Here is a 15,011-nt window from a genome sequence, read left to right as displayed (position 1 = left end):
TGCGAGTGTGTAATTTAATTGCAACCCAAGCACTCTTACCCGCAAATGAAGCGATGGAGTGAGATGAAATAGAAAAAAAAGCAGTAAAGAAAAATCTGCGGTCACACATCCTACTCAGCTTCACGGGCTGTCGACATCTCATGAGCTGCTGGTTTCGTGAGTGGACTGGGTAGAACGACGCTACGAGGCTGTATGCTTGTGACGAGCATGTCGGTAGCAGAATGTATGCCCACAGCAACAGCGGTTGTTTGTCGTACGTGGTGTCAGTGGAGTAAGCATGAGATACTATGTTTCTCACACTCGCTCATGTACGTTTCGGCATCGTTTGCTTCTCGCTCGATTTGCAACATTGCTATCACATACGTTTTGCTTGGTTGAAAATAAGTTTGCCAAGAAAATAACATCCTATATTCTTATAATCTTTATTTGCTCTAGAGGGCCATCCAGCAAGTTACTTCTGAACTACATTTTACAAAACAAAAAAAAATTGTCAACAGACATGTTCAAATATGGTTACAGACGTCCCATTTGTTTCCACAGTTGTGTCGAAACGTCCACACGTGTCGACGTGTGTATCCAGAATAATCCATATAGCATGCAGATAGGGTCCAGATCTGTCAAGTTGCAGACCAAATGCATCCAGATGTGCTCATAGAGGTGCCCTCCGATGCGTCCTGGTGTGTCTACCGATGTGTTCACAAATGTGCCCGAATGGGTTCAAAAACGTGTCCAGATTTTCCCAGATAGGTTCAAGATGGATGCCAGATGTGTCCAAATTTGTCCAGCTGTGGTCAGATGGTATCAAGATAGGGTCCGGATGTTTAAGATGATCAAGATAGCTGTACCCAAACGAACCCAGATAGGAGTACTTCTTACTTCTACCAGCAGAGAGCGGGGGAGGGAGGTGGGTGACTTGCGGGCGTCTCGACACACGCAAGTTGGCTTCAACCTTGCTTAGCTAACTAACACGTTGGACCCGTCTATTCCTGTTGCTGTTGGGGTTCTTGAAAAGAACGGATTTCACTGCACAGTCGATCGGCATTTATGCGATGTGGCCGGCTCACCATAGTTTCGCAACTTTCGCCAAGTGTACGGTGGAAAACTCTCCAAGCTGTGCCTGCAACTCGTAGTTTATACGTTATATACGCCATTCAAATGAAGTTCAGATGAAATTTGGATGTTTATAGATGAGTTCGGATGAATCCATTTGCGATCCAGATGGAGTCCTCATGTGTCCGGATGTGAATAGATATTTTCATGAAGTTCCATTTGTGTTCAGATATACCCAGATGCGTCCAAATGTGACCAGGTGGTATTCTGATGGAGTCTAGATAGGGGTCAGATAGGGGTCCAAATGCATCTAAATGTATTTAGATGTGTCCAGATTTATCTAGATATGTCCAAATGGGTCTAGATGCGTGCAAATTTGTCCAGTTAAGATCCAGATGGTAGTCAGGTGTATCTAAGATATTCCTAGGCTGTTCATATATTTTCAACTGCGTCTAGAAGGGATCCCGATGTGTCCAGTTAAGTTGAAATGTATCCAGTTGTGTTCAGATGAGTCCAGATGGATCCAGATAGTATCTGGACGGAGTCCACATGTGCCCAGTTATATCCAAATGTAGCCAGATGTATTCAAATTTAACTTGAAAGTCCATATTTGCTCAGATGTGACCAGACAGGTTCTAGTTAATGTTTAGATAGAGTTCAGGTGGGTTCCAGATAGAGTCCAGATGGAGTCCAACTATGTTCAGATTCGTCCAAATGGATTTGATAGGTATAAATGCATCCAGATTTGCCCATACGGGGTCCAGGCGGGGTCCACATGTGTCCGTATATGTCCAAATGTGACCAGATGTCAACTTTGTCTTGAAATACCTTATGTGTGATGCGTCCGAACGAGACCAGACAAAGTCTAAATAAGGTTCAGTTGTGTCCAAATATATCTAAATGTGACCAGATGTGTTCAAATGCATCCAAATGTTTTAAAACGAGGTTCCGGATAGGGTCCAACTCTGCCCAGGTATGTCCAAATGTGTCTAGATCCAGAGATATATCGAGATGTGGTTAACAAATTTGGCTAGATGTGACTACAGGCATGGCCAGAGTTATCCAGGAAAGATCAAGATGGATTAAGCAGTGTTAAAGGATTCCTGATTTGTTTAAATGTTTCCGAATGTGTGCAGCTGTGTTCAGATGAGTCCAGTTTTACCCAGATGGTATTCAGGTAGGGTCATATTCGACCAAATGTGACGAGGTATGATCCAAATTAAGTCCATGTAGGATTCTGGAGGGTTCAGATGTGTATAAAATGGGTTGGATGCGTCCAAAGAAATCCAGATAGGATTCAGAAAGGCTCTAGATGACATCCGGATGGAATCCACATGTGTCCAAGTTTAACTTGAACTTCCATGTGTACTCAGATGTATGCAGATGTTTTCAACGACTAGATCGGAGCTAAATAAAGCCTCAATAGAGTTTAGATGGATCCAGATACTACCCAGAAAGGATTCATACGCGTTCAATTGGGCACAAATGCATCTAGCTCTGTCCAGATTTGACGAGATAGAATCCAAATGGAGTCCTGGTGGGATTCAAATGTGTTCAGATGCATATAGAATGGTTCAGATGCGTCCAGATGAAATGCGGACGGAGTCCACATGTGTCTAAAGTTCACTTGAAATTTTGTATGTGTCTAGATACATCCAGTGACCAGATTGGGTTCAGATTGAGTCTAGATAGGATTTAGATATGTCCAGATTAATAGGGTTCAAATAGAGCCCAGACGTGTCCAGATGCGTTGATCTGGAGTTCAACTATGGTCCAGATGCGTCTAGATGCATGTAGATGTGTTCACAGATACGTCAAGATATGTCCACAAATTTGCTTAGAAGTGACCACAGATTTATCCAGATGTCCAGTTGTAACAAGGTATGATCCAGCTGGATTCCAGTTGGTATTATTCCTGTAGTGTGACCCTATTTCAAACTGTGTCTAGAAGGGATTCCATATATGTTCAAATGTTACCAGATGTGTTCTGATGAATCCAGACGGATTCAGATACTATCCAAATAGGATTCATATGGGTTCAATTGGGCACAGATGCAGCTAGCTGTGTCTAGATTTGACGAGATAGGATGCAAATGAACCCAGATGGGATTTAGACAGGATCCAGTTGACATGTGGACAGAGTCCACATGTCTCCAAATTCAACTTGAAATTACATATGTACTCAGATGTGTTTAGATACGTCCAGTAACCAGATCGGGTCCAGATTGAGTCTAGATAGGGTTCAGATATGTCCCAATAGGTTCCAGATAGAGTTCAGATAGAGTCCTCCCATGCCCTGATGTATTTATCTGGAATAAAGTTGTGGTCCAAATGTATGGAAAAGACGTTTCGGATAGGGTCCAGCTGTGTTCAGATATGTCCAAATGCCCAGATGTAACTAGAGACAGACATATTTAAATGTCCAGATTTATCAAGGCAAGATCCAAAAGGATTCCACATTGTATTATTCCTGTGATGTCCAAGTTTCCAGTAGTGTTTAGAAGGGAATCCAGATATGTACAAATGTTACCAGATGCGTACAGCTGTGTTCAGATAAGGTCAAATGGATACAGATGTTATCCAGATTGGGTCCACACCCGTTCAATTGGGTACAGATGCGTTTAGCTGAGCTCAGATGTTACCAAATAGGATAAAAACGGAATCCAGGTGGGATTCAGATGTGTGTAGATTAGTTTAGATGCGTCCAAATGAATCCAGATAGAAGTCAGATAGGATCCAGATGACATCCGGACGTATCTCACGTGTGTCCAGATGTATCCAAATTTTACTTGAAATTCTATATGTACTCAGATGTGTCCAGATGCGTCCAGTGACCAGATCGAATCCAGTTAGAGCCCAGATAGAGTTTAGATGTGTCCAGATATGTCCTAATAGGTTCCAGATGGAGGCCAGTCGTGCCCAAATGCTTTTAGCTGAAACTCATATATGGCCCAGATACGTCGAAATGCGTCTAGATGTTTCGAAATTTAGCGAAATGTGACTAGATGTTGTCCAAATGTGTCCCAATGTGTTCAAATGCATCCAAATATCTGAAAAAGAGGTTTCGGATAGAGTCTAGATATATCCAGATATGTCCAAATGTGTCCAGTTGAGTGCAGATGTGTTCACAGATTTGTCAAGATATGTCTACTAATTTGCCTAGAAATGACCACAGACATGTCCAGACTTATCAATGTATGGTCCAGACGGTATTTTTTCCGCTGGCATGTCCCTGTTTTCAGCAGTGTCTAGAAGGAATTAGGCAAATATGTTTAAATATTACCAGATGTATTCTGATGAGTCCAGAGGGCTTCAGATGCTATCCAGGTGGGATCCATATGCGATCAATTGGGTACAGATGCGGCTAGCTGTGTCCAGTTGTGACGAGATAGGATCGAAATGGAGTCCACGTAGGATTCAGATATTTGCAGATGTGTCCGACTGAATTCAGATGGGGTTCAGATAGGATTGACATGACACCCGGACGGAGTCCAGATGCGTCCAGTGGCCAGATCAGATCCAGAAGGAGTCCGGATAGGGTTCAGATGTGTCCAGATATGTTCTAATAGGTTCCAGATAGAGTCCAGCTGTGTCCAAATGGATGTAGCTGGAGTTCAAATAGGATCCAGACATGTCCAAATGTGGCTAGATGTGTCCGGTATTTACGAATGCATCCAGGTGTGTTCAAATGGGATCCAGCTGGCGTCCAGATATATCCTGGTGAGACCTTATGTTTGTCCATAACGTTTGGATGTGTCCAAATGCTTCCAGATGTTTCCTACTTGTGTCCAGATGGGGTACAGCTGCGTCCAGTAGCATCCAGGTGCGTCCAGATATGATCTAGCTGGGTCCTAATAGGGTCTAGATAAGTCAAAATGCGATCGGAAGTATTCTGATGTGTCTAGATGTACTCAGATGTGTCCAAATGTGTTCGAACGGGTTACAGATAGGGTCCGGAGAGGATCTTGATGTTTCCAGATATGTCTGGATATCAAACAAACAAAGGCGACTAAACCTGTCTTTACTGTTTAGACAAATTTGGCCAAATTAATCCTTAAAAACCGTGATCGTCAGTTTTGAAACTCGACAGATGCGCTATAGTTTTCAATAGCACAATAAACCATTTTCTCTGTTGTCCATTTTCCGTGCCAACCAATCTTTTTTTTATTAAAAAATTAAAACAAACAACACATCCACTGCGCCGAGTAATGAAGTTAATTTTGCTTTTTTATTGTTTTCTTCAACAATAAAGAATTGGCTACCCTTTTCCGTTTCGTTCAATTGTTCACTTATTCGATACTTCTTTTTAAACAATACCAATTGATTGGTTCACTTTCTCAGCTCCTAGTTAATTGTAGTCCTCTTTACTCGAACTCTCTACTTTCAATCTCTTTTACACTCGGTTGAAGTTTAGCTTTAGTTTTTACTTCTCATGGTCATCTGTGTTAGTTCTTCCGTGGTGCTCGATCAGAGGCTACCGGAATTCAAGTCCACTTTGATCGATCGCCAGCGAAGCTGTTATTAGCTTTTGGGTGTTGTGTGCGTGTGTATTGTGTAAACCATCTAATAATCAGTATACTAAAGTTCTCCAGACCTTTCTCTTATATCTTTCAATTGCAATCATCTGTATATTTTCACACATCTTTCATCAATGTCAAATCCAAACTAATCCAGAACTGCTTGTTGGTATAGTCCTAGTAGCCTTATCTCTTACGTCTCCATAGTAGTTGAATGTTCAACAATTGAAACAAAAAAAATATTGATGATAGCACTATGAGCACATCATTCTCCCCCCCTAATGCTTGTAAGAAAAGGTAAGTCCTTTAATTTGTCGTTCGCCAGCGCGACCATCATCTGTCATAAAGACTCATCTTTAAGTTCCATCCCCAAGCAACGTCACTCTTTTTAATGCACAATCCCTCACCCCCTTGGAAACCCCCACCCCTTACCCGTCACCAAGAGAACACCCAAACCAGTCCTTTACACTCGCAGATACTAACTGTTTACACAAAAGCCTCGTGGGAACTGATTGAAACTCGAGTTGAATATAGTCAAACATACTTTTTTGCTACATTTTTCCTTCTCTCTTGTAGTAGTAAAACAGCAAACACTAGCCTGTGGCTATGTACAATTTTGACAACAAAAAAAAACTACTTTTTATGAAACTAGAACCAGTTTTTCGTTTAATTTTTGAGGTTAGAATAGACATTTTTCCAGTATCTATCAACTGTTGGTTGGGTGGAGTAACCACCGTGAATGCTAGAATAGAATGAAGTTTTCTCCTACATGCGAGTCCAACTACTACTGCCATAGTGGATTAGTTTTCTCCTCTCTCTCTCTATAGAGTGCGCTCTCGCGTGTGCTGCACAATTAATCTGCTACTACTTTACCGCTCTCCGCACCTTCATCCGTCGCTAGGCTGAAGTTTCTATTAGCATTCTGTCGAACACGCTGAAACGAATTATTCCAAGGCGGAACAAGTTGATTCTACCGTGCCGTATCGTACTAAATTGTCGAACGTTTATGCTGTGTAGTAGAATACTTTTCAAAACATCACTTTTTTTTCTTTCGGTCGTTTTTTATCTAACTACTTCTACTACCTACCATCATCATCACTCAACCGTCAACCAACAACAAACTACAACAACAACCTACTACTACTGCCACCACCGCGTCTCTTCTACTACTACAATCGCTAATGTCATCACACTCGAAACAACTACAAAAATAAAATCTCAAACCACCCGTACGCGAACGCGCTCGTCGTGTGGCGGGTGTTGACTTTACTGACCGTTCGACACAAATACTGCGCGTGCGACGACGCTCGAACCTTCGAACCTCCGAATGTACCCACCGCAGGTACCGGCCATCTCTCTCGCCTACGAAGCACCCGAGAGCGACATTATGAAGCGCCGCCCGAGAGATCCGTACCGTGACAACTTGGTCAACCGCAGGTCAGGACACCAAACGTCAAAATGCCAAATTTACTGCAAAACAAAAACTTTCAATGCAATGTTTATCGTTTTTTTCGTTTAATTTATTTTCCTTTTTGTTTCTGTTAGTTTACGATTTGTTTCACTGAACACCAAACAAAACAAAAAATAATGTTTAAAAACAAACTACATACACACAGGAAATCTCTTTTGCAGTGTCTTCAAAAGAGTTTTTCTCCTTGTAACTTTTGTGGTAGTGATAACGTGCTGTACCTAGGTTCGGGAATCGGCTTCGTCAGTCGTTTTCCGCCGTGTCTGCCAACACCTTTTTTCGGTTTTGATTTATCTTATTTTCGCAACAGAAAAAAATTATGTGTTTTTTATTCTCTATATCTCGATGGAAATATGATACAGTTTTTTTCTCTGATATTTGTCCCTCCGACGACCACCTGCTCTCTAGTACTGTCAGCTTCAAAGTCGTGTATTTTCCATAAAACTATCACTGACCACACACAATGTGTTCCGGATTCCGTTTGACCGAAAAACTGACCCCCCCCCCCCCCTCATCTAGTACCACCTGCCCCGTCTGGACTGCTCATAGTTTGCCAGATGATGTCGAATTACACTGCCTCAAATCACAGAGTCAACGGTGTCAAACCGGGGATACAAAAGCACACAACTTGACCGCGCATTGCATCCAGCACTGGCACCAAAAACCAACTTCCGTAGTTTTTTTTTCACCCTGGCAAACCGTTTTCGTATCACGAGAATACCTACGTACTAGATTCTGAGTCCCCTGTCTCTCTCACACTTTTTCTCTCTCCATAACCTAGTCCTAGTCCTAGCCTAGGAAACCAAACGAATAACTATAAAGTACTAGAACGTGTACTGGTCTGTCTAGAGAGCTAGAATGTTATCCCATCTCTGACTGCCGATGTTTCTTCCTGTATCTGTCTACTCTAGCTCGAGAGTTTGATGTTTTAATTATTTTTTGACAGTTTTGTTTAGGTACTAGATTTATTCGCTTTTTTCTACCACACCATTGATGTTTACCTTAGTTGGTGTTTCGGTTTTCTGTAGAAGGAATGAATTTTTATAGTATCACAGACACAGACACTTTCACAATTTTGATAGTCCAGTGTATGCAGACGACACCCTACAGACAACCAATCGTTTTTAGTACAGCTTTAGATGTTTTGATTATACGAACGCTGCTAGTTGAACAGCATTTTACAGTGTGTAGTTTGTGATGTTTGTTCGTTCATGTTTTAAGTACCCCTTAGGTGTTATTTACACAGTGACCACGGTTGTCGGTGACTCCACACCCCGTAGTAAAGTTCTGTACATGTCATAGATTTAGTACGCAGAGTTAGAAGTCGAAAACAACAGATCTGGCAACATACGACACAATCAACTACAAAAAAGAAACTAAAACCAACAATCAAAATGTGACCCTGCCAGGTGCCATCGCCAAGATACAGCGCACAGTAAGTCTGTCAGATGGTACCTGGACGTTGTGCGTCCAACTATTAGATGCCGCTGTTCCCTCCAGTTATAAACAAACCAATCAATCCCTGCTCCCGGATGCTTCCCGCGAGCTTCACGCTTTCCCATCCACACAACGATCCCATTCATCAAGTATGGCCGGTTGGGCCGTAACATTTCTTGGGTTGTTATCAATTGTGTTCGCCGTTCGAACTTTATTTTACAATCAAAAATTCATCTCTCGTGTCCCCCGGTTCGACAATGTGAGTATACAGACAAGAAGCGGTCCTCTTCGATTCGCTTCCTTCCGTGCTTTGTTTTTCCTTTCTCGTATTTTCAGTACGCACCCTACGATTTTTCTTCGAAACGATTCTCTTTTACAGTAGCTTCTTCCTTTCTTCCTTACTTTCTTTCTTTCTCTCTCTCGCTCTCTCGCGCGTTTGCCTTTTGCCACAACTGTTTCATTCTCGCTGTCAAATTTACCTCCGACTGCTCCGGTCTGCTCTAGTACTACAATACTGTGCGAGAGAATGACAGAGAAAAATCTCTTAACCTACTTTGATCAGTCTAATTTCAGAGCATTGATTATAGCAACAAGCAATCCTGTAAATGAACCTCGCTTTTGCATGCCTATAATAGTCTTAAAAAAAGTACTCTAATCGTTGCATGTTAATTGCTTCAAATTAATTCTATCTGATAGTTTAATTTGTTACGCTTTGGTTATGGAATAGTTTTAAGGTTTACTAACTCCAATCTTAACGGAAAGCCTGAACCTTCGATTTCTCAAATGCTTATTCAAATGATGCTTACTCAAAAGAAACTCGACGGTTCAGGCTTTCGAATACATTTGTTGCCCAAATGAGAAACAAAACGATGCCCACAAAATTGACGCTTGTTATGTTTTCCTTCCGCGAATCCGAAATTTTTCTTTTCCGCTCGGTTTCCGTCGCCTCCGTCACCGCCAAAACAAAAAAAAACACAGACTTATTTCGATGGCCTACGGTCAAATCGGTATGATTCAAGCCGCTGCCGGTTTCTTCGTGTACTTCGTCATTATGGCCGAGAATGGATTCTTGCCACTGAAACTGTTCGGCATCCGCAAGCACTGGGATTCGAAGGCCGTCAACGATCTGACCGATTCGTACGGACAGGAATGGGTAAGTTTGTTTACAGAATTTACAATTCTAGTCTGCTTCTAGTTCTTCTAGTACAACAGCTAGTAATCGGTTTTTGTTTCCCCGTAGACCTACCGTGACCGCAAGACGCTCGAGTTCACCTGTCACACTGCGTTCTTCGTGTCCATTGTCATTGTCCAGTGGGCTGATTTGATCATTTGTAAGACCCGCCGTAACTCGATCCTTCACCAGGGCATGAGAAATTGGGCGCTCAACTTCGGTATCGTGTTCGAGACGATTCTAGCCGCCATCCTGTCGTACACGCCCGGCATGGACAAGGGCCTGCGCATGTTCCCACTCAAGTAAGTAACCGGCTTTTGTATCCGACGGCATGGTGCGCTTGTTGGAATCAAACTAATCGAACTGCACTCTTCCCTTTGTAGATTCGTCTGGTGGCTGCCAGCCTTGCCGTTCAGCTTGTCCATCTTTGTGTACGATGAAATCCGTCGTTTCTATTTGAGACGCAATCCGGGTGGCTGGTTAGAACAAGAGACGTACTACTAGGTCAACAAATTTATATTTAAAAAGATTAATTAAAGAAGAAAAACTGAGAAAAGAAGGTAAAAACAACAGTGAAAATAACAAAAAATGAGCATAAAAAAGTAATTATATTTTTTTAATTATTAAATTTATATAAAGTTATAAATTATGATTTCCAACAACACACACACACACGAAAAAAAAGCAAAAAGATAAACATAGTAAAGAAAATCGTGAAGATTATAAGAAGCAGTATCTCCCGTCCTCATCAAGTCAAAGTCCCCTCGCACCTCCGCATCACTGTCACATATGCACAAAACAAACACACACAGCGACTTCGCCACCCCCACGCCCCGTCCCGCAGCCACCTGACCCCACCCCCCGCGTGTATCAACGTATGCAAAAGCAAAACAATAGAAGTCTTGACACTAACACACGTTCTCTTGTACGACAAAACAGATGCCATATATTAAGCGTGCCTAACGAAACGCTAGCGATGTGTTCGTAGTCACTGTCGCAAACAAAAAACACACACACACACAGTTACACAAGTACAGCAGTCAAACACACACAGACACCCACAGCAATTACGCATTTTTTTCGGAGCCGCTCTAGCCGTTACATAAATTGCGTGTGTGGTAGTTTTTAACTGGCATAAAAGACATGCGAAAGAAGAAGAAAAAATCGGAGAGTAGAAACTAAAACAATGCCAATAAGTAGATATGTGTGCATTATCTTCATTACTATTTTCGGCACCTGCGTTCGCGCTTTCCATGAACGCGCACACACTCACCCGAAGCAAACCCCGAGATATCATCACCGCGCGACAATGACACACTCACACACACACACACAGAGACGGACAGTCGAAAAAAAGGAAAAAAAACCTGTACACACACGCTCAGTAATGCACGTCTTCCCATATCTGTCCTATCTACTTCTCAATTCTCTTGCTGTCTTGCTGTGCTTTCCTCTTCATCAAAGCATCATCGTTTGCCACGAATTTTCCCAAACAACCTTTCCCCCCCCCAACCCTGATCCAGCGCATGTTACATGTCCTCGTATCACTGTCCGCTATATTTCATCATTCTCTTATTATTAATAAATTAAAATTAAAAGAAATGAAATCAACTCGTTGTTAGTTACAAAGCTAATTTAAAAAATTTAAACATAATGATGAAACTCTAGTAGTAGTGAGAAGAATCAACAAAGAACTAAAATTTAGTAGAAGAAACTAAGAAAAAAAACAAGGATAAGCGCAAGGAAAAATTGTTAACGAAAGAAGTGAATATATTAGAAGAGAATAAAAGTTGTTTTAATGATTGTTTTAAGTCCTCACTCGTACTGTGTCCCATCCTAGAATAAAGCAAAACCCCAACCCCCAAGTGTTCTGTTGCATTTCACCTATCGATTCTATCGTTTCGGTAATCCCTAAAGTTCCCTCTTCCGTCCTTGTTTTGTGTTCCGTTGCAACCCCGCCCACACGAACGAATGTTGTATATTATTTCTGTCTTTGGTTCATTCCTTCCTTCCTTCCTGTGCTCGTTAGAGAGCACGATGTTTGCAGCCGATCAGGCTTCGGCTGAGCCACCCATGTTGTCATGTTGGCAGTCTGCTGCAGTTCGGCCTGGCCTGATCGGCCTGATACTCCCGACCGACGCGACGGCCCGCGACCCCCTTCACTCACTGCGAACGGTGACGCGATAACGCGGAGCGCGGCGTTGGTCGATTTTTAAGAAGTAAAAAAACATTAATGAACAAGCTCTTATTTATTAGTGCAGTATGAAACACAAGCGAAAATTGTTGATTTTTAGCAGATATAAAGCAACAATTTCAAACAAAACGAAAATTGAAAAAGTATAAAAACAACACAAGGAGCTGAAAAATCCAAGCGTCTAATAAAAAATAGGAAGCAGAAAAAGTAAGCAACGCGTCACATAAAACTGCCCGATTGTTGTAAACTAATTAAAAACAAGAAAAACAGCATAAGAAAAAGTATTTCAGCAAGAGGAAAACAAACCCATTTAAATGTAAAGTGAAATACCAACCGCAGATAAAACAAGTTAGCTAAATTTAAAAAAGCAGGCTATTTGAAATTAATACCAATAAAGGAAACAAAAAAAAAAACAAAAGAGAAAAATCGTTATAACAGCTGTAGAACAGAACAAACCACACAGAATAAAATTAAGAATAAAGGAAACAATATTTCTCTTCATCAAACCACTTTCTCACGCGCAGCAGCAGACAAAGAAAAAAAAACAAACAAAACAAAACCAACCAACCAATGGAAGAAGGTTTAAATAAATTGACTTCAGCAGAAAAAAAAAGAAACGAACAACAAAACAACTAATAAACAGAAGAAAACACACAATACACACGCCGACTGTTTCGATAGCAAGAACCACCAAACCAACCGAGGATGAAATCAGCAGAAAAACACACCGAAACAAAAAAAAATTGTCAGAATAAAATCAGAACAATAGTATTTAACAAAAATTATCGGTCGCGTAGTAATTCCTTGCTGGCGTTTGGGAGGGGGGGGGGGGTTACTCTGCGGAAGCGCTGTATCACAGTCCCTCCCCAACTCTAATTGTGGAATTTTTTATGGTATTTTAACTGCAGTATGAGTTTGTTTGTACAGTTTATTTGTACGGCGCGAGGATGCCGGACGACTGGACAGTAAAATCTGTTCGCTTCACGGATCCCACCACCGCACCGGCGCGGCACCAGGAATGGCGAGGCCCAACGTGCTTAGATGACTTCACCAGCTTGAAGCTAATTTACGAGTGTCGAGACCCTCTACGAATTGACGACGATGAGTAGCCCAGGACATCGAATACAATGGAGACAAGTTCTTGAGACAGCACGAGCGAGCCACCCCGGTTCTATGCTGTTAAAATAGTAAGAGGGGAGGAGTTGTGTTTTCGTTCTGGGCACTGTTGATCTGTTGATTTGTACATCGGCAATGTTTGCCCCACTGAGCTTTGTTACAGGTATAGTATTGTTCGTCACTCTCGTGTCTTTGAGTGCATTTTTCACATCGTTTAGCTCCGTACGGTGCTCAAATCTCAGACATTTGAGGCGCATCGTAATTTTTGGGGTAAATGACAAAAATTTACTGTGAAAGGAAAATTATTCAATGGAAATGATTCGTAGTTTTCTACCCTTGTTGTCATCCGTAGTACATTTACTATGTGACATATTTCGCTTATTTAACTGTAACACCCCAACCAATCAAAATTCGAAAACGTTATGGACAGGACATGGGCTTCAAATGGTGAGTTGACAACCTGGAAGGAGCGTCAAACACAGCTCTGGTCCTCACAAGCTCCCGCCTCACGCCTCCACGAGTCATATGATACCAAATGCGGCGTAGCCTGGGCAATGTTGTCAATCTGACAATAGCGAAGTGAGGAGGTGCGACGCGAATACTGGCGCGGTAACCATAGCATGGCGGTAGAGGAAATGCTTCGTCAAACACGAGCGTCTGTTCACCAAGGAGGTGCGGCTCAAACAGCGTCTGTTCTCCATGTTAGGGGCGGCTGATTATTATACTCGTCCTTATGCCAGCAGGGACTCTAAACAGTGCTGTGCACGATGGTCCTCCGGCGAGACAGGGGGTTAGGGGCAGGCCCAACAAGCCGCCCTGGAAAACTAAAAGTTACCAACAACGAAGAAGAAAATAGGGATCGGAACAATCGGCGTCGACCCACGCGACGAAATAAGGACTACGATTGGAAACTCGGGACATGGAATTGCAAATCGCTCGGCTTCCCGGGTTGCGATAGGATAATATATGATGAATTACATCCCCGAAACTTCGAAGTCGTAGCACTGCAGGAACTTTGCTGGACAGGACAGAAGGTATGGAAAAGCGGGCATCGAGCTGCTACTTTCTACCAGAGCTGTGGCACCACCAACGAGCTGGGAACCGGCTTTATAGTACTGGGAAAGATGCGCCAGCGTGTGATTGGTTGGCAACCGATCAACGCAAGGATGTGCAAGTTGAGGATTAAGGGCCGTTTCTTCAATTACAGTATCATCAATGTGCATTGCCCACACGAAGGGAGACCCGATGACGAGAAGGAGGCGTTCTACGCGCAGCTGGAGCAGGTGTATGATGGCTGTCCGCGACGGGACGTGAAAATCGTCATCGGTGACATGAACGCGCAGGTAGGACGGGAAGCTATATATAGACCGGTAATCGGGCCAAACAGCCTGCATGCCGCAACGAACGACAACGGCCAACGATGCGTAAATTTTGCAGCTTCCCGCGGAATGGTAGTCCGAAGTACCTTCTTCCCCCGCAAAGATATCCACAAGGCCACCTGGAGATCACCAGACCAACGAATAGAAAACCAAATTGACCATATTCTAATCGACGGTAAATTCTTCTCTGATGTTATAAACGTTCGCACCTACCGCAGTGCGAATATAGATTCGGATCATTTCCTAGTTGCAGTTTGCATGCGCTCAAAACTCTCGACGGTGCATAACACGCGTCGAAGTCGTACGCCGCGACCCAACATCGAGCAGCTACGAGTCACCGGAGTTGCCCAGGAATACGCGCGGCAGCTGGAAGCAGCGCTACCAACGGAAGAGCAACTTGGCGCAGCAACTCTTGAAGATGGTTGGAAAGGCATTAAGACCGCCATCGGTAGCACTGCACTAGCGGCACTAGGTACAATGAATCCGAACCGAAGAAACGATTGGTTCGACGGCGAATGCGAGCAATTAGTGCAGGAGAAGAATGCAGCACGTGCGAGGATGCTGCAATACCGTACGAGGGCGAATGTGGATCGATATAAACAAGCACGGAACAGGCAAAACTCAGTCTTCCGGAGGAAAAAGCGCCAACAGGAAGATCGGGATCGCGAGGCGATGGAAG

At 42.9% G+C, this 15,011-nt stretch overlaps 1 protein-coding gene across 6 annotated transcripts in view; it reads left to right on the top strand.

Moving 5' to 3' along the window:
• LOC128733753 (sodium/potassium-transporting ATPase subunit alpha) overlaps positions 1–12,608 on the top strand; it is a 148,269-nt gene extending 135,661 nt beyond the window's left edge. For all 6 annotated transcript variants that reach the window (XM_053827539.1, XM_053827532.1, XM_053827572.1 and 3 more), the window contains 3 exons: positions 9,451–9,625; positions 9,713–9,945; positions 10,027–12,608. In XM_053827539.1, the coding sequence (XP_053683514.1) occupies positions 9,451–9,625; positions 9,713–9,945; positions 10,027–10,147 (529 nt within the window). In that variant the 3' untranslated portion in view covers positions 10,148–12,608. The remainder of the gene's footprint in view (positions 1–9,450; positions 9,626–9,712; positions 9,946–10,026) is intronic.
• Positions 12,609–15,011: the final 2,403 nt, after the last annotated feature.

This window comes from Sabethes cyaneus, chromosome 1 (assembly GCF_943734655.1).
Source record: "Sabethes cyaneus chromosome 1, idSabCyanKW18_F2, whole genome shotgun sequence".
In the NCBI taxonomy this organism is placed as follows: Eukaryota; Metazoa; Arthropoda; class Insecta; order Diptera; family Culicidae; genus Sabethes; species Sabethes cyaneus.
This window is presented reverse-complemented; position numbering and strand designations above follow the sequence as displayed.